At 47.5% G+C, this 20,546-nt stretch overlaps 1 protein-coding gene across 1 annotated transcript; it reads right to left on the bottom strand.

Annotated features, from left to right (window-relative positions):
• Positions 1–65: 65 nt before the first annotated feature.
• Positions 66–17,723, bottom strand: LOC101104363 (serpin B11). Its single transcript, XM_027960789.3, has 8 exons — positions 17,651–17,723; positions 10,077–10,261; positions 8,725–8,784; positions 7,173–7,301; positions 5,354–5,471; positions 3,998–4,140; positions 3,198–3,353; positions 66–969 (listed from the first exon to the last, which is right to left on the bottom strand). The coding sequence occupies exons 2-8, from the start codon at positions 10,242–10,244 to the stop codon at positions 565–567; spliced, it is 1,179 nt and encodes a 392-aa protein (XP_027816590.2). The 5' UTR covers positions 10,245–10,261; positions 17,651–17,723; the 3' UTR covers positions 66–564.
• Between the last annotated feature and the right edge of the window lie 2,823 nt (positions 17,724–20,546).

The following is a 20,546-nucleotide window of genomic DNA, read 5'->3' as shown; positions in this document are numbered from 1 at the left end:
GCCAAAGATTCTACTAAACTGTGCGCTGAATCAGGCTTCCACTTACCCAGTCTTTTCTCACATGTGTTGAGTCGCTGCAGAGTGCTAACAATCCTCCAAGAGTTTAAGGCGTTTCATGAATTTATTATAGTCAATACAGAATCATGATGTTATATTTACACATACAAGAAAAATAACAGATTTTAGGACCCAGCCAAAGTTGAAGCCCTTACATCGGTCTTCCGAAGGTAAAGTGACCACTTAGCCAAGAGCCCAGTGACACAGACAAGTCGAGAAAATCTAATCTTCTAAACTATGTCCCGCTGGCTGGATCATATCACCCGGACAGCACTTGAACGAGGCCCCAAAGATGAGAGACAGAGGCTTGTGTGTAGCTATAGCTTCTTCTGTGATGACCCTCGTCTGAGGCTTCACCAACTCATGGGATAAGCTAGGAGATGTCCTAGACCCATTTTTCAGAGGAGCAAACTGAGGCAGGGAGGACGGTGAGGGATGACCCGCTTTTAGTCGAGGTTGGACACTGCACGTCCTCTGTGACCCTGAGCCTTGCTCCACCCACTCTGCTCAGGGAGAGGCCAGCTTGCCACAGAAGAGAATTGTGTTGGTGTGAAAGTGCTTGATGAAGAACAGGAAGGGGTGGTTTGCCACGAACTGAGCTCGGATGGGAAGTCTTTTTAGTACCAGGACATCGCCAGTGGCCGCGGCTGCCTCCGTGCCCTCCTCGTTGACCTCCACATAGGACTTGTGGATGACCTTTGATACAAAGAGGCCCTTGACTGGGGATATTCCAGAAAGGTCTGCCCTGACCTGGCTGAAGATGCCTGTCATCCCGAGGGACTCCAACAGGGAGCTGAGCTCGTACTTGATCTCCAGCTTGAACCTCGGGAGATGCACTTCCACGTCTCTCTGCACCATGTTGGACGGGCTGGTCCATTCCTGAAAGGCCTTCGAGTTCAGCTGCTTCTCTACCTAAGAGACAAGACATGGGTGGGGCCGCGAGAGCTGGACACAGGCCCTGCACGTTACACGCTGCTTGCTCCCTAACTCTCGGCGTCAACAATTCAGCATCAGCTTCTTCCCTACCTTTAAAATGTGCTCAAGCCCTGTCTGAAAAAAACAAAAACCCCACGTGCGGCCACACCTCCCCTCTTCCCTTGTCTGCCTCTCACTAATGCTTCATAACCAAACTTGTCTATGTGTGTCCTACACACTTCTTCTGCCTCATTTCCTCAGCAGCTAGGCATCTCTTAAACTCCCTCTATTGCCGTGAAGTCCTTGTGCCCCATTTCCTGGATGAATTCAACCATCTCTTCTGGGCGCGCACACCTGAAACGTGAGTCACGTCTCCTTTATGAGCTGGTTTCACCGCTCTAACCCCAGGTCCTGCCCTCATTGTGCCAGAAGCTTCTGAACCCCAGATGTACTCTGCTTTCACCCAGCAATGCAGTTCCTGGGTCTATGCTCCGATTTCCCCCCAAGCAGTCTCACAACTCAGACCTCTCACCCTACATCCAGTTTCAAGAGTTTCTGAAGCCCTTCAAACTCTACCCTTGGTCATTTGAAACTCTCTGTTCAGACCTCCCTGCAGCTCCAAACCAGTATGTTAAACCGCATCAATCTATTACAAGAGTTGAAAATTTTTTGTACTTTTTTCCCCATCCTGACAGTATAAAATCAGACCTAAAATAAAGGCAGTTTTCATTCCTAAGCCTCTCTTCCCCTGTACTTTTCTGCCCTGATCCGAGTTACCATGACTTCATGTCAGACCCACCTCGCTACCGCATACTTCTAAGGCCCTGGCACGTGTCCTTTCCTCTGGCTGAGCAGCAGGTACTGCCCTTGTTCCTTCATCTCCTCCTTATCCGGAGAGGCTGGCATCGCGGTGACTCTATAGATACCTTCCTGATTTCCTCACTCAGCTTTGGACTCTGCGCTTCCACGTGGCTTTCTGCAGGGTCTATCACAGCGCTCCTTACACATTCAACTCTGTGTTGTAACCTCAGATTTGTCTGTGTTTCCAGAACACAGCAGAATTTTTAGCATGCTGTAGACACTCAATGTTTGGTGTATGAATAAATGAACAATTAAATAAAAGAATCACAATTCAATAAAAACCACTTCTGGGATGTCCCTGGCAGTCCAGTGCTTAAAACCCCACCCTTCCAAACCCGTACACTTCACAGCACAGCCCAAAGGTAAAAAAGATCACTTCTAAGCTGCTTCCAAGTGCTCTGTGCCCGCAGACCTCCAGAGGATTGAGCTCCCATGCAGTGACCGCACCTCTGCCACACGCGTTCTCACAGCCGGGGCTGTGCTGCTCTTCCTAGAGCTCCAGAGCACACACCCCAACCCAGGGACGTCCAGAAGACTTCCCTGCTTTCCCAGCCTAGGGATCGAACCCAGGTCTCCCACATTGCAGGCGGATTCTTTACTGCCTGAGCCACAAGGGAAGCCCGCTATAGAAAGGGGTTTCCCAAATGCCCAATGACCAGTGTGTGCGTGTGTGTCTGTGTGCGTGTCTGTGTGTGTATGTGTGCATCTGTGTGTGTGTGTACTGGTACCACAGGTACTTCTGCCTCCAGATGCCCTTTTTTTAATGTAAGAACAGATTGCTCTCCCTGAACACATCACCCTGAAGTCAGGGGCTTCGGGATGTCCACGCTTTGCTCTCACAGCACCTGGGCAGAACTGCTGAACCTGATAGAATTCGTGACTGGCAGCACTATATGGTCATGAAATATACATCGTGTGTGTGTGTCTGTGTGTGCGTGTGTGTGCATGTGTGTGTGTCTGTGTGTGCGTGTGTGTGTCTGTTTGTGTGTGTGTGCGTGTGTGTCTCTGTGTGTGTCTGTGTGTGCCTGTGTGCGCATGTGTGTCTGTGTGCGTGTGTGTGCGCGTGTGTGTGTCTGTGTGTGCGCGTGTCTGTGTGTGCGTGCATGTGTGTGCACATGTGTGTCCGTGTGTGTCCGTGTGTGCGCGCATGCATGTGTGTGTGCGTGTGTCTGTCTGTGTGTGTGCGTGTGTGTCTGTGTCTGTGTGCACGTGTGTGTGCGTGTGTGTGTCTGTGTGTGCGTGTGTGTGCACGTGTGTGTGTGTGTGCGTCTGTGTGTGTCTGTGTGTGTGTGTGTGCGTGCGTGTGTTTGTGTGCGCACACACACCCGTGTTCTCACTGCACACTAGCATTCTCATACCCTCACCTGGTCTAAGTCAGCCGTGCCCACTGGAAGCAGAATGATCATGCCGAGTGTGTTGTTGACATAGGGCAGCTCCAAAACCTGCATCTGTGGTTCCTCGATGAGGGCCAGTTTAAACTTCCCAGTCTGATACATCATCTCCACAGTTACACTTTTACCCTATGTTTTTAAAACAAAAGGTTGTAATTAGATGGTACAGTTACATCTGTGTGTGTACAGGTGCGCATACTGATTTTCCTTTCAAAGGGTAACTGTATTAGCACCAGAAAGGCATGGGTGAAACAGAAATGACAAAACGCACCCTGTATTACATTGCTTTGCAAAGGTTATAAGTTTTTTTAATTTTAAAATGTCTGTGTTCAGATAATATACATACTAATAAAAATGATAACATATATGTTTCCCCAAAACAAAGGCAAGGTCTCTAGATAAAGTGATTTATGTGGGAAAGTGAGATTATAGGATCATCTCCTTTTTTGGGATCTGATTAGAGACTTTCTGGGAGAAAAATAGTTCAACTAACTTTGCTGTGTTTCTAGAGAAACTATTTGCTAGAGAAAGCATGTCTGGGAAGAATGTAGACCCAGAAGAACAGTAAGAAAAGGATGGACTTCCTTCTATTCCTGATCACCCTGTTAGGCGCCCTGTGAGAAAGGTTACCATCACTTCATAGGGGCAACAAAAACAAAATTCGAGGAAACACAAGGCCTAGAACCAGTATTTCCACTGAAACTTTCTAAATTATCTTTAATGGATATGGCATTCTCCGAAATTGATCATCCACCTGAAAATAAAATGCTCACCTCACTTAACTGAAAAGGGGCTCTAAACGTTTCTCGTTCCCGGAATTTACTCTGCCATTGTCCTTTGAAATAGATGGCATTCACCAGGACCATGACGCAGGAGGGCTCAATTGTGCCTTTTCCAAAGAGGTTAGTGACTTTCCCTTGTATGAAACAAAAAGAATAAATAATATATTTGGATTTGAACTTAGTAGAGAGTTGAAGAGTTACAAGAAATTTGGAGCCTTTGTTAAGGCTAATTACAGATTTGAGATGCCAGAAGCCTTCCCTCATCTGAGGCCATAACACATGCTCTTGTCAAACGAAGTTTATTTCAAAGAATATTGAATGCTTTGTTACCTCTAATCAGAAGCTGGCATTCAAGGAATACCAAGTATGTTAGCTATGAATCAACCAGTCTTGTAGCTAGTCATATGTTTCTTATACAGAACTGCTTTTTGCAAAATTCTAGAATCATCCCTACAGTGTGCCAGTTGCTCAGTTGTGCCCCAGTCTTTGTGGCCCCTGCACTGTAGCCCGCCAGGCTCCTCTGTCCACGGGATTTTTCTGACCCAGGGATCAAACTTGAGTCCCCTGCATTGCAGGCAGATTCTTTACCATCTGAGCCACCACGGAATCATTTCCTGTGTCTTACTTCTAATATCTATCAGGCTTTATAGTTACCAGTACCTCACCAATTGCAAATATGTTACATATTCCAAAGATCCACTGGACCTTTCCGTATGCTAAGCTTAGTGTATCACAAGCATATAAGCCAACATTTGAAATAAAAATGTATCTGAAAAATCAGGATTTATAAAACTATACCAAGAACTTCTTGCTGTAAATATATTGATCAAGATGGAACACCAAGCCCTCTTGGAGCATTTTGGAGTGTTGCAATTTATAGCATTTTTTTGGAATATAATCTATCATACAATATGAAACAAAGGTATATGAAATATCAGACTCTAAGCCTGATGAGAGCTTTCATTTCTATTGAACTTTTGGACCAAACATAATACCTAGCATGTAACAACAATGATGAACATCATTTGACTATATATATACATGTGTGTGTATATACACAAATGAATAGATAAATAAATAAATACACAAATTAATGACAAAATATTGGTAACAGTCTAAACATACACAGCATGTGGGTCCGTGATGACAGACAGCACTGATCAGTCTATGCTCAAAAGCTTTACAAAACCTTTACGTGCCAGGCATTATTCTAGGCACAGAGCCCCAAACTGAGGCCAGAACGCTAATACAAACAAACGCATCTAGCTTCCTCCTTAACGTTAACTCAGCAAGTTTACCAACACAGCTCAAATAAAGTTTGGAGGCATGTGGTTGACTTATCCTCACCATCAGTTTTACTTTCAACCCAAGCATTGATGGTTTTCCTTGTTTCTTCTGCAGACCGTTCAAAATCAACAGTTTGCAGCCTGGCTTGATACAGTTTCTCAGAACAGTGTGAGTATTGCTGCAAAAGAAAGGATAGTTGCATAACACCAAAAAAATAGTATAAGGAAAGTTACTGCTTAACTGGATTTTTTTGTGCCTGAATCCAGGGAAAGCTTAGCTGAGAGTAAAATCTGGCCCTTGACCCAGTTCTTGCCCTGAGCTGCATCCAGCTGCAGCTGGAACATGCTTACGTGACTGCTCACAGCCCATGACAGCTCACAGCAGTGGGAGTTTTTCCAGACAGAATCCTGGGGTATCAGTATCTTCTGACACAGACCAAGACAATCTAATGAAACTAATGGGGAGCTTCTCAAGTCAGCGTCTCATGTCAGATGTAATCATCATTGTCTCAAGTCAACATCTATTTACAATTACGCCCAGATCACGACAGCTTTGAGGGAGAGAAAATAATGAGAGAGGGGCCCACAGTTTTAATCCCCTTACTTCAGGTCCTCTCCGTAAACGCTCTCTTTACGCTTCTAGGGCTATAGAAGAAAATACCTCCGAAATATCTATGATACCAAGATGGGCCACACTAAGTTGCAAAAACTCTGATAATCCAAATCTTGTTGAGTATAAGATGTAGCCTGCAACCCAGGCTAGGGAAGAACATTAGGAATTCAAGGCTGCATCTCGCTTCACCCAGCTGACATTTAGGTTTCCTTGCCCAGTCGCTCAGTCATGTCCAGCTCTTTGTGAGCCCCATGGACTGCAGCACAGCAGGCTTCCCTGTCGCTCACCATCTCCAGAGTTTACCCAAACTCATGCCCATTGAGTCAGTGATGCCATCCAACCATCTCATCCTCTGTCTTCCTCTTCCCCTCACGCCTTCGATCTTTCCCAGCATCAGGGTCTTTTCAAATGAGTCAGCTCCTCTCATCAGGTGGCCAACGTATTGGAGCTTCAGCTTCACTCCTTCCAGTGAATATTCAGGGTTGATTGACATCTAAGTCACACTGGTCAAACCAAAGCTGTGTCACTGAATTTAGGATTTCACCTCACTCGCTGCAGGATAATGTAGCATTTAATATACAGGAAGATGAGTTTAGATAGGGTTCAAATCTAGGCTTTGTCACTTTATGTCTGTGGCCTTTGTAGAATCTGCTTCATGATTGTAGAATTGATAACAATTTTCTAACTACATCTTACAGGACCGTGTAAGGAATAGATGAGACTAAGTAGAATGACCAGCACGTAATAAACACTCAGTAAAGCTGTATATGCTAATGCCATTGGAAAGTGGCCTCCCTAGTGTTAGAATTTGGGAACTGGAAAGAGCGTAGTCTAACCCTCTCATTTTACAGGTGAAAGAGATTTGTCCAAAGTCACGCCTCAGTGGGAACAGCTCTCTTGGCTCCCAGCTCAGTGTGCTTTCCATCAACTCTCAACATTCTGCCATTAGGGACCTTTGAAAAAGAGATGAGACATACGTTTTGTTTTCTTTCTGGTTCATAAGGGATAATTATTACCAAATTTGTTTTGTGCTTCATCCTTCACCTTACTCTGGGACAACATCGGCTATTTGCCAGAAGTTACGTGACATTTCACAACCTTAAATAGGAGTTTGGTAAAAACCATTTCACTGAGGCTCTATCTCCACTCAAATGTAATCTCTTGAAGATGAACATCGTGTGACCCTTCTTACCCTTCATTTTATTTTATAATGTGAAATTCAGAGGGTGCCAAGAAAGCTGTTGACCTCTGTTCCAAAGGGACTCACCTCATGGAATGCCATCGCCTTTGTCCCGTAGAGTCTGTTGGCGATGCTGAGGGTGTAGTTAGAGTCTGGCCGATTGATCTGGGAGAAAAGGGCTCCCAACTCTGAGTGGATCCTTCCAGCTCGGTTGCACTGAAGCACCAGTAAATAAAGAATGGAGCATTAAATTGCTGATTTCTTGCCGTTAGAGAGTATAAATAATGTGAAACAATAACCAGACAGCAAGACATCTGCCTCTGAATAGAAGGGCTGTGAACATGAGCAAAGCAGGAGCTGGCAAGCCGAAAGCCTTCTCCTCCTCCAGACTTCCTCTCCCGCAGTGACCTCGGCACTCTGGGACTTGGGCTGCAGACCGCGTGCAGAATTGTAAACTACCGCAAACACACAGGGGCTTGTCGGCTCTCGAGGTTTAATCCAAAACCAGACATTCTAATGACGAGATCCTAGTGGGGCTTCTCAGAGCGACGATCCGAGTTTGACTGTTGCCTTTGAACCTAAAGAATCATTCTCCTTCTCTATCGGTCATGCTCCTTTCAATGTCTTCATTTTCTATGTGATCATTTAATCAAATACTGAGCTCTTTATTGAACTGACCTGACACACCCATCTGTCCATCACAGAAGAAATTCATTTAAGCATGTGGCTTTTTTAAAATTTATTTCTTTTTTAATTGAAGGATAGTTGCTTTACTGAATTTGCTGTTTTCTGTCAGACCTCAGCATGAATCTGCCACAGGTACACATATATCCCCTTCCTCCTGAACCTCCCTCTGCTTCCCTCCGCATCCCGCCCTCTGGGTTAGTACAGAGTCCCTGTTTGAGTTCCCTGGGACATTCAGCAAATTCCCATTGGCTATCCATTTTGATATGGTCATGTAAGTTTCCATGTTACTCTCTCCATACATCTCACCCCTCCTCCCCTCTCCCCGTGGCTTTGATGAATCTGAATTCATGGAAACTGTAGGGTTCATGCCTATATTGCCCAAAGTGAATGTTCCCAAACTATGGGTTCTAATCTCCTAACAATAAGGGTCCATGAGGCAAGCACTCTATGGCTCTAGGCATCACAGTCAAGCATATACGTGGCAGTTCTATTTGATTTTGACGTCAAAAGATACCCTTTTCTTAGAAAGAACAGAGACCGCAGCCCTGGAGCACGCGGTTGGGTGACATCAGGCCCTGTTTTCCTGCTATAGAATTAAAAGGTAAAGCATCGGGTCCTGTCTCAGTCCCCTCATTGGCCTGAAGACCTGACCCTACGTAGAAGAGCCTGGCGGACTCACCGTGGGGCACAGTCCATAAGAGAACAGCAAGCTGAACGAGGACGACAAACGCGGGTGATAAAAATCTGGGGGCTTCACTGTGGTTGTCACTATCATAGCGCTAATCCTATCGGCCAGTCACCCTCAGGAGGATTAAAGGAGGAAACCGAGGGTCCATCCCTCGCGCGCTTATGAATCAGAAAAGCGCTCTGCCACTCAGCGCCTGGACTGCATTATTTCTTGGTGCTCTTTTATCAAAGAGCATTTGACAGCTCAGCAGAGATATTATCATACCTTAGCCAAGTCCTTGAACTCTGGTCCTGATGATTCTACAATATGATTAAAGTGAAGTACCTAGAAAAAAATGAGATAGATTGGCATCAGAAGCAACGTACAGTCTATAGAGGCTAACAGTTACAAGTTTTTCCACTTCAGATAAAGACCTAGTAAGAACTAATGTTTTTGCATATCTTACTTAATCCTCCCAATAACTTTTAGAGTAGACACTATTATCCTCATTTTCTGCTAGGGAAACTGAGTTCATGAGGTTAATCCACTTGGCCCAACCCGCATTGCCTGTCTGGCCCCAGGCCCTGAGCTCTGGCTCACAGACTCCTCAGCCCCTCCGCCACTGTCTCCAGGCAGGCACTGACAGCTCCTCTGGGGCTGCGCAAATGCTGCATGTTTTCCCAGTAAATTATTTATTTAAATGTCAGAAAATGCTAAAAGTGCATCAAAATATGGAATAAAGGACAAGCAATAATAAGATGTGCAAATAACCTGGGAGTTGTTAAGTGGTATCCTTCCAGACTTCTCACAGAAAAAAAAAAAAAATGCTCCTCTGTCCGTGGAATTTCCCAGGCAGGAATACTGGAGTGGATTGCCATTTCCTCCTCCAGGGGAATCTTCCCCACCCAGGGACCAAGTCTGCGTCTCTTGCGTCTCCTGCCTTCGCAGGCGATCTTTGCCCTTAGGGCTGCCTGGGAAGCCGTATACACACACACACGTATAGAGACGTGTGAATGCGTATGTGCGCATGGACGGCGGGAACCCGCTGCATATCAGCTGTGTTGCCCGTTCTCTCCTAGTCTCAGTTCAGCCTCTGTTTCCCCATCTGTAAAATGGGGATAACAATTCCTACCCCTAACACACAGGGCTTCAGATGCATAAATGAGCACTGTAAAAAACTAGATAACTTTTAAACAGTCTTTTTTTTTTTTTTTTTTACTGAATTTGGCCATTTTTTTAAACTCCATTATTTTTTCATTTGGAATATAATTATTCTACAACACTGTGTTCGTTTCTGATAGAGACCCATTTTATTGTAAATTAAAATTGTAGAGGGCAAGAATCGTACCGTATACGTGTTCTCTGGCATGTTTAAATCACTGTAAGGATAGACTATGAAAGTAAATTTCAGTCATTTATGTGTGAAAGCGCTGATGGCAAGAAAGAGATGGAACGTGGCACGCATTGTGTTATTTGCACCGTAAGGTATAGCTTTATCTCAGCTATTAGAAGTAAGAAATATGCTTTGTCCACATGTGGTTCTTCTTTCACAAGACGGCAGCGTTTCCTGGGTATAGAGGTGAAAGTCATCCTGAGGAAGACCCCAGGCCACCCGGGACTCCTGCTGTGCCCAGTACCTTCTTCATCTGCGCTGCGCTGTCCCCTCTGGCTCCCAGGAGGATCATACTAAGAGCGTAAAGAAGACTCAGCGGGGAGAAGAAGACATTGTCTCCTGCATGGTTAGAGCTCAGCTCCTTGAACACATCCAGACAAAATTCAACGTTTGCTGTGCTGAGGGAGTCCATTTTAGGCAAAGCCCTACCTGAGAATGGAAGGGAAAAAAAATATCTCAGGCATACCTGGAGGCAAAGCTGATATCAAGCATTCAGTTATGACATTCTGTGTATGTAAGCGTCTGAGCCCACTGCCTCATAGCCTGTTGTCACACTTCCCGAGGAGCTAATAAATGCTAGAATGGGGGAGGGGCCTTCACAGTAGTTTTTTATTCTCATGAAGAGAAGATTTATTGTTCTCTTCAACCAGGACTTCAAAGCTCTCTCTCTATCGTTTGTGTACATTTAAAAGTGACGGCTAATTTTTCTGGAGCAAAAGTGCGAAGAATGGGACCCCTTGGCTCTTGTTTTCCAGGCTTTAAGGGCTCTCCTTGTCCTGGAATTTGTACCGAAAAGTCCTGGAGCTACACAGCCCAGCCAAAAGAGATCCTCCCAGCAGCTCCCGTCCTCACAGCCTCCACCCTCTCACTCCTGCACAAGCAAGGTGGGAGACAGTGGGGCGAACTCGGATGGCATTCTCTGCACATTTCACCTCCTTGGTGACCCTTATTTCTGGTCTCCTCCACAGAAGTAAGGGGATCCTAGCAAATAGGTCATGCTATCTGAAGGTGGACCAAGCCCTCAGCCCCGCGTGACAGCAGGAAAAAAGGAGGAAAGGAGGAGAAGTTGAGAGGAAAGAAAAGACGCTGGAAAGGAGTGTTCTCTACGGACAGCGGCACATCAGGAAGGAGCCCGCAAACGCCTGCTGAGCACCGCCGAGTGCAGAGACAGCCGAGCCGCACTCGGGGCCTCAGGGATGCCCCACTTTCTGGGCCCATTGCCAGCAAACACTTTCTTCCTTCAACTTCCTGCCCATGCTTCTCTCTCACCCATCACCGGCTCCTCCAGCCGCGCCTTTCTCAGCCTCTGCACGCAGTAGCGCGTCAGGGTGCAAGTCTCTGCCTTCTGTACTGTTCCAGCTCAGTTGCTCAGTCATGTCTGGCTCTTTGCAACTCCATGGATGGTAGCCCGCCAGGCTCTTCTGTCCGTGGGGTTCTCCAGGCAGCAATACTGGAGTTGGTTGCCATTTTCTTCTCCAGGGAATCTTCCCAAACCAAGGATCTAACCAACATGTCCTGCATTGCAGGCAGATTCTTTACCACTGAGTCACCAGGGAGGCACCCCCCTCCCAGCCTAGTCTTGCACTTTTTAATATATTTACCACATGTATTATAAATCTGTGTTTTATGCATTATATATACATGACTTAATGTAAATATAAGCAATGTCTATGTTTGTTTATATAAATAAAACATGTATATGGACTATACGCGTATCTATTGCCTAACCTGCTCACTGGAATACAATCTCCATTAAAGCAAGGAGTTTGCTTTTTATGCTTTATTCCAGCACCAGCCCTGACCAATTCACTAAATATCTATGATACACAGATGTACACAGAATACTGAGGAAGCTCAGTGGGGACAGAACTAACCCAAGAGTCCCAGGAAGACTTCCTGGAGGAGGCAATGTCCTAACCCCCCTTGAAGAATGAAACAAGTCACCCAGGTATACACATAAAGGAAGATCATTACTGACAGAAGGCTAAACATGAGCAGGGACTCAAAATCCTGAAAGAGAAATTTGTATCATGTGACTGCAACGAAGGAGGCCAAAGGTGGTGGCTAGGAGGGCCAGAGAAAGGGCAGAAATGTCCCGGAGGCCCTGCACACCCCACTGAGGAGAGATCAGAGGGAGCCCGAGGGCTCACAGAGTCAGGGCTCCAGGCTGCCTGCTTGGAGCTCATGTTGGCTTTGGAAGCTCTCGCTCTCGGTCTCCTGACTTCAATTCTCTTCTCAGAGGTCTCCTGCCCTCCCTTTCCCAAGCTGCTTTAACAGCCACCGCTGAAACTCTCACCCACAATCACTCCAGCAAGCACGTCTTCCCTCTTTCGGACACCTTCAAATTCTCCCCACATAGCACATTTTTTAAAAATGTTCATTGCCTGCTGTTCAGTCCTTCCCTTCCATTCCCCTATTCTGTGCTGAGAGATGGATTTCAAGGTGTAGTTTTCATGTAGAATGTCCTTCAGAAAAGGCTTCCCACTCCTCAAGAATAAGCCGTGATTGGTTTAAGCCAATTGAGGCATTCTGTATCCCACATCAGTGAGAAAAGAACAGGAAAGCATCAAGTCGCTCAGTCGTGTCTGACCCTTTGCGACCTCAAGGACCGTAGCTCCTCCATCCACGGGATTCTCCGGGCAACGACACTGCATTGGGTTGCCATTCCCTTCTCCAGGGCATCTGCCCTATCCAGGGATCGAACCCGCCGCTCCTGCGTTGCAGGCAGATTCTTTACCGTCTGAGCCACCAGGGAAGCCATAGCTGGTAAAAAGTTTTACTTATGAGAATAAGATCTAACGTGCAGCATGGTGAGAGCGTTGTACTGTGTGCTCAGAAGTTGCTGAGAATGGATCTTAAGCTTGTTCGTCATACACCAAAGAAAGGTTTAACAGTGAGGTGCATGCGTGCGTGCTAAGTCACTTCAGTCATGCCTGACTCTTTGCAGCCCTATGGGCTGTGGCCCACCAGGCTCCTCTGTCCACGGATTCTCCAGGCAAGAATACTGAGTGGGTTGCCACGCCCTCCTCCAGGGCATCTTCCCGACCCAGGGATCGAACTCACATCTCCTGCCTCTCCTGCACTGGCAGGCAGAATCTTTACCGATAGCACCGCCAGGGAAGACCCATCACTACATGTTAAACATATACAGTTATTCTTGTCAGTCATCCTTCAATAAAGTTGGGGGCAGAAATAAATGAATAAAATCTTAAAAATCGGAAGGCGTGGCAAACCTTGCCAGTAAGACGACCGACTTTGCTGCAAGACCTCTGGAAAATTCCTGCTGATAAGAGACTCTCAGGAGGAAACCGCCCTCTTCTTCGTTTTAGGGTTGTCTTGCCTTCATGTGGCCGCTGGTGCAGCAGCTCTTTGTGACCAGGCCAGGGTGTCAGAGACGGAAAGAGTCTGAGTCTCTGAGGACGCACCTTTGAGTGGATGCATGAGCCACCTGGATCTGCCCCCCGCCTTGGGACTTTTTTGTCCTGTAAGATGATAACTTTTCCTTATTGTTCAAGCCATGTTAGTTGAGTCTTCTGTTTCTTGCAGCTAGAGGCATCTCAACTCTCTTTAGGAATTGCTTTACACATCCTCGTCCACCTGGACCAACTAGACCACTGACCTCACGTGCATGCTTTCCTGCAGCGTTTCTTCCATTAGTCCCACGGGGAGCTGGAACGACTCCATCCTCCTGTCTCATCTTCTAGGCCAGCGGCTCCCAGCCTCTTTGGCAGCTGGCATTCTGGCTAACGCCAGGGACCGGTTTCATGGAGGACAATGTTTCCACGGGTCAGGGTGGGGGCGGTTTCAGGATGATTCAGGCGCATTTATTGTGCACTTTATTTGGATTATTATTACAGCAGCTCCACCTCAGATCGCCAGGCATTAGGCCTGGAGGTTGGGGACCCCTATTCTAGACCACAGCTGCCCCCTCTTTCGGAATCCTAGTCTAGGTTTATATTCTCTAGGCTGTTGGGGCAGGGGGCCGAGCTGCATCTGCACCTGTGTGTATTTATTTTAGTTACTAACTTACCTTGTTTGCCACCCATGCCCACCCGAGCTGAGCTCTCTGGAAGTGCATTCTCTGGCTGCTGATTCAGGCAGCGTATAGAGCTTCTCACTAGCACAGCACCGCACACACTGGGAGCCAAACAAAGCCAAGGGCCAAAGCCTCAGAACTGGGGCAGGGAGGAGAGGGCATGGCTTAGCATTAATCAGGCAGAGAGGCTGAAATCGAGCGTGTCACTCGTGGACTTTCAAAATAATGGCCCAGGACATTTATGTGGTTAAAAAGATGACCACACATCCCTGTCATCGAAACTCATTGTCCTAAAATAATCATTAAGGAATAGATGTGGCGTGTTCCAATCATCAGACCACCCAGCTTGGTTTCATGGAGTCTGACAGTTACGTAACACCGAGCCTGGACCGTACCCTTCTCTGCTCTTCCCGGTTTTTTGAAGCTATAACTCAAAGGTTTGGGTGATCTTACCTAATGAAAATACTAGTACGTGCCTTTAACAAGATGCTGTTCCACGAGTTAATTTCAGTACAGCTCTCTGTAACATGCCTGATAATAACTATCTCTGGAAGCTCTTTGTTTACTTACTTTAATAACATTTCAATAACGAAAGCACATTCCATAATGAAGCATGTCCAAGCCAGGCACACTTCCTAAGGCATTCTGGCTAACGCCAGGTTCTGGGATGCAGTTTCTGATTTATAAGCAAATATGAGTTTATGCTTCTTAAATCTTTGTCTTGTTTTCATTATGAAACAACCTGCCTCCATAGCATCGCTGCCGTAGCCCAGTAGTTCCTGGAACACTAGGAAGAGTTTGGAAAACACCATCAGTACTTACTGCCCTGGTTTTGCTGTTGTTCAGTGGCTGAGTCGTGTCCGACCGTTTGTAACTCCATGGACTGGAGCCCACCAGGCTCCTCCCTCCGTGGGGTTTCCCAGGCAAGAATACTGGAGTGGGTTACCATTTTCTGCTCCAGGGAACTTTCCTGGACCAGGGATTGGACCTGCGCCTCCTACACCGGTAGGCCATTTCTTTACCACTGAGCCCCAGGGAAGCCCTTTTTGTGTTCAGGCACCTTCCTTTCATTAAACGCTCCATGTGTTTGTGTCTGCTTTTTATTCATAAGCACAAAAAATTGAGGCAATCACATCTCTCCGTTCTTAGCATGAGCCATCGTCGGACTGCAGAAGTCATCCTCTCCTTGGCTTATTACCTTCAACCCAAAGGCCCCCTTTCACCTCCATTCCTATAGGAGACAAAATTTGTTTAAAAGCATGTTCTTCTATTTACACATTCATGTATAATATTGATTTCTTTATAAATGCATTTTTTCATTTTCAAAAGTGAGCTTGTGTTGATTTTTTACTCAGTGTTATTTTTTTTAGATTCATCTGTGGGGACTTCCTTGGTAGTCCAGTGGCTAAGACTCCAAGCTCCCAATGCCTTCAGCAGGCAAGTTTGAAATATGGTCAGGGAACTAGACCCCTTATGCCTCAACTAAGAGCTTGCTTGTAGCAAATGAAAGATCCCACGTGCTGCAACTGAGACCTGTGTAGCCAGATAAATGAATATTTTTAAACAGATTCATCCATGTTACTCTGAAAACATAAGCTGCCACTTCTGGGTAGCTGTGCTTTTATGCTTTCACCGCACTGGTGTGTCCACCCCTCAGGGACAGACACCCAGTGGCCTCCTAGCCCACACCATCACAAACACTGCTGGGGGCACCGCCGCCTGCACACTCCCTTACCCACCTGGGTGGGAGCTTCTTTGTAAAGGAAGCAGCTGGATCACAGGGCTCAGGTATGCGTCAATCACCACAGACACATTACTCAGACTCTGTCTTGCAGAATGGGTCATGTTACCCTGGTGTTGCAGATGAGACAGTAAGGTCTTGGGAATTCACAGTCTACCACCATGTAAATATGGGTCCATCTCTCTGAAGCCTACGCTCTTTCCACATGCTGTCACATACTATTCATGTCAGCATTTCTGTGTGTGTGTGTGTGTGTGCGTGTGTGCACGCATGCTAGGTCGCTTCAGTGGTGTCTGACTCTTTGTGACCCCATGGACTGTAGTCTGCCAGGCTCCTCTGTCCATGAGGATTCTCCAGGCAAGAACGCTGGAGTGGGTTGCCATGCCCTCCTCCAGGGGATCTTCCTGACCCAGGAATCGAACCTGCATCTCTTACGTTGCATAGGCTAGTCTTCAGCACTAGATTTAACATTTATTGAGAGCAGGGAAAAGTTACCTGGAAATTGTCAGTGTCTTGCACAGTCACCCAGGAACCAATATGTATTAGCAACACGGACATTCCATACATTTCACAATTTCTGGTCTCATTAATATTACCCAGTCAGTTTCAGGATAAAGGAACCCATGGAACACAGAAGCTCCAAGGCACATGGATCCCACCAAAGATATAAGCTACAGTCCATGGAGTCACAAAGAGTCGTACACAGCTGAGACACACACACACACAGAAGACACCACCCAGGCAGTGAGGGCAAGTTGGAAGTGTCCTTAGTGGTAGAAGGGCTTCAAATTAAACCTCAAAGACAAAGACTTGCAGACATTTTCTCTTAGTGCACCTCTCTATCTGCTTTTAGGGTAAAAAAAAATCCCTCCCAAGCAGTAGAGCTGTGTCATCCGGAAGCTGTCATGGGAAAAAGGAAAGACAGGGAAATAAAAGGATGCGCAAGGCTGCAGCTCTTCTAGGTTGAGAAAGGGAGGCTTTTGTTCAGGAAACAGGAGGAGAGAACATGCCTTAAAGGGGAGCATTGTTGCTGTTGAGTCGCTAACTCATGTCCGACCTGTGACCTCATGACTGTGGCCCACCAGGCTCCTCTGTCCACGGGATTCTCCCAGACAAGAACGCTGGAGTGGGCTGCCGTTTCCTCCTCCAGGGGATCTTCCAGGCCCAGGGATGGACCCTGTGTTTCCTGCATTGGCAGATGGGTTCTCTGCCACTGAGCTACCAGGGAAGCCCCTCAGAAGGGGATGCTGACAACCAAGAGATTGCGAGAAGACTCGGAGCCAGGGTGCGTCACTCCGGGGGACACACATCTCCCAGGGTGGCTGAGACACCAAGTGCTCCAGACTGGAGCAGGGCCCGGCTAAATTCTTAACCGTTTCACGCAACAGTGCCCCCTCTCCTGCCCTAAATCAGGGCTAATCCTTCACTCTCAGGCTCTGTCCTTCAGGCTTTGTAAACTTCACAACGTGCTTGTTGGTCCTAGAAGCAGCAGGAACTTCAGGGTGGCCACCCCATCACACAGACATAAACCACGAGATTTTACATTTGGCTACAGAATGCACTTTCACCTTGAGAGACTAATGGTAAAGCCCTAAGAAGACATTTAGACCCAGAAAACTAAAAGGATTCTTCCCCACACAGAAAGTTTTTACTAAGGTATTTCCAGTGAAGCTAAGGTCCTCTGAGGAGCTAAGAAGGACTTCATCACATGGAGCTGGCAGCCGCACGTGGCCAGCTGTGTTCTGAATAAACGTTATTAGGGGGTTTATAAAAAATATCCACAGAGTGCTGTTTCGCTGAACGAATCAGAAATCTGAAATCAGTTTCTCCTGCCTCAGAGACTTAAAAATGCACGCTATCAGTGACATTCAGGCCAGCTAAGGTACATATGAACAAAAACCACCCTCATTAAAGAGTAAGTTTCCCCCTCATTTTGGTTCATGGCAACTCTGTTCAAATGCTGTCGTTTATTGCCTTTATCTGTTCCCCTTTGACAAGAAGCACAGCTGAAATGATAAAGCGCAAAGCTACTTCTCTTTACCTTGTTGTTTTTCGGTGGTGAAGTGGACAGTCGGGCAGGAGATATGCAAGCTGCGTCTCTGGAGAGGAAATATAAGCCTTTACGTTCTGCCCCTCCCTTTCACCTTCTGCTGTTAGTGACTCAACTCCACCTGCCGGGCGGATAGGACGGCTCTGAGGAGGAAATCCTTCTGAGAGGCTCCAGAGCTGCGCTGGGAGGCCCTCAGGAAAGGACGGCTAGGGGAAATCCTTCTGAAAGACCCCAGAGCTCTCAGGAGGGCCACCAGCCCGAGGTGTGGCTCCCGACGCTGGAGAAGCACGCATGTCAACCTCCCTCCACTTTGCTAATGGGGAAGCATTGTCGAGCCTAACCTCTGTTCAAGAGGATAAGCTGTCTTTCTCAAAAGAATAACTTGAACCCATTCAAGTCCATGGTGCCATATTCAGCACGGGAAGGATAGCTGGAGTCAGGAGCATGCACAGAGCTACTCCAGTGGAAGCTCTCCAGCCGTGAGCAAAGCTGCCTGACCTGAGGCACGTTCATCCTGAGATCTCCTGAGCTCTCTTGCAGAAGCAATCTGCTGGCAGGTAGTTCCTGTCCCATAAAATGAACACAAGAATGAGCTCAAGCAAGAGTTATTCTGTGGTTTTCATTTAAAAGCTTGCTAGGAGCCGCAAGCCACCCCACCTCAGGTGAGTTAGAAGGTGTGACCCAGTGCCGTGTAAGAGAGACTAGAGATGACGCATGAAAACTGGGGCAAAAGAACGATGTTTGGGACGACAGTCACCGGGGTCAGCGCCTTGAGTGAAGGCCACCTCCCCCAGGCTCCCCGGCCGGTGACATCCAGGCTGCCACTGACGCCACTGCCCGGAGTGGAAAGGAGAGCTGAGCTGCACCACATGCAACGCGGGGGCGCTCTTCATGGGGCTTTTCTCTCCATCCTCGGTGTGCAACACGTCCTCTCTCAGGCAAAACTGCACCCTCTACAGAGCCAGAACAAGAAAAGCCAGGCCTGAAAGTATGCCCCTACTCCCCACTGTCCCCATGAGATTCTCCGAAAAATACTTGTACACAACCATTTGCACAGAATTAAAGAGTCCCAAACCTGCCCCATCTTCCTCTGCTCAGAGAAAGTGCTTTCTGATGGGCGCCCCTTCCCATGAGGAGTTTCTGTCGTTTGGAATCGTCATATCCAACGTTAAGGCTGATTCTCCATCTTTTCATCTTGCTCTGATCTATTTTTCTTGTTGTTGAAATTTAGTTGAATTACTATGTTGTGGTAGTTTGAGGGCTGCAGCGAAGTGACTCAGATTTTATACATGTACATATATATTTATTCTTTCTTCAGATTATTTTTCATTATAGGTTATTATGAGAAGGAAATGGCAACTCACTCCAGTATTCTTGCCTGAAAAACTCCACTGAGAGAGGAGCCTGGCGGGCTACAGCCCACGGGGTCGCAAAGAGTCAGCCATGACTGAATATACACAATGATAAGGTCCCCGTACCCATCACCTGAACTTTTTAAATAGTTCAAGGAAGAACCTGGAGGCAACTAGGAAGGCCCAAGTGATCTTGGCGGGAGCTGCTTGGACAGTGTTCTAAGTGCGGAACCTGGGGTGCGACCCTTGGCAGAGCGCCTTGGAGCACAGCCCTCGCTTCGGGTGGGGTTGCGATGTGAGACGGTGATGGAGGAAGCAGAGCTGGCGAGGCCTCGCGTCTGCAACCGCAGCCTATTCGGATGCGGGAAGACAGGGAGTGGTGTGTGTCAGAACCTTCCTCCCTGCCTCCCTTCCCGGAGGAAGGAGGTCAGGAGAGCAGCTACATGAGCCGGGACCCCTCCTGTGGCTTCGGCGGGACAATCGGTGAAGGGTGAGTGCAGACGCAGAACCGAGAAGCCGAAGAGCTGCCGTGGAGCTGAGAGCCTCTGGAGGGCCAAAACCACACCAGGAAGGGAAATGGGCAAACGGGAGCCGGTTTAGACTGAGTTAGCTGCTCTTAGCCCCCAGCAGGCGCCGCAGGGAGTGGGGACCAGCCACCTCCACGGGGCTCTGTTTGGCTTCCTGACCCACACAATCACAAACAAATAAAATGTTTCTTCTAAGACACTTAGTTCTGGCATCATTTGCTGTGTGTGTGTTAGTCACTCAGTCTTGTCCGACTCGTTGCAGGCCCCTGGACTGTAGCCCGCCAGGCTCCTCTGTCCATGGGATTCTCCAGGCAAGAATGCTGGAGTGCGTTGCCATTTCCTCCTCCAGGGGATCTTCCTGATCCAGGGATAGAACCTGCATCTTCTGCGTCTCCTGCCTCAGCAAGCAGGTTCTTTACCACTGAGCCACTTGGGAAGCCCTGCGTCACTTGCTACTTGGCAACAGAGAAGTAAAAGGACCAAGCAAATCAAAAGCCACCGAGGGAAGCAGACGCACCCTCCTGCTCCTCTTCCCTATCGCGTCTGGCCCTATGCACGTGGCGGATATTACATAATCGATTCATGAAACACCAGACCCTGTGCGGGCGCGGCGCCCTCAGGTTCTGGCCTCTGCCAGGATCTCGGCTGCAGTCCTTAGGGGAGATGCACCCAGTTCGCTTATCACCATAAAATTCTCTCACCTGTAGCTTTACGAGCAGAGTCAGGGATTAGCTGGTTCCCTTCTGTGGCAGGAACGTGCTCAGCTGGCGAACATACACAACAGAGGGGGAGGAGAGATGGTGGTTCCCAGCCTTCCTTTCTAACTCTTCTTCCTTAGAAACTTGTCAAAAGCCTTACTTGACTATTCAACTTATATTTATGGGATCCTATGGACAGAGGGGCCTGGTGAGCTACAGTCCATGGGGTCACAGAAGAGTTGGACACAACTTGGTGCCTAGACGCCAACGCCTAGGTGCCAGCTCTGTGCTTGGCGGCTTTGGGGAACGA

Source organism: Ovis aries, chromosome 23, assembly GCF_016772045.2.
Source record: "Ovis aries strain OAR_USU_Benz2616 breed Rambouillet chromosome 23, ARS-UI_Ramb_v3.0, whole genome shotgun sequence".
Classification (NCBI taxonomy): Eukaryota; Metazoa; Chordata; class Mammalia; order Artiodactyla; family Bovidae; genus Ovis; species Ovis aries.
This window is presented reverse-complemented; position numbering and strand designations above follow the sequence as displayed.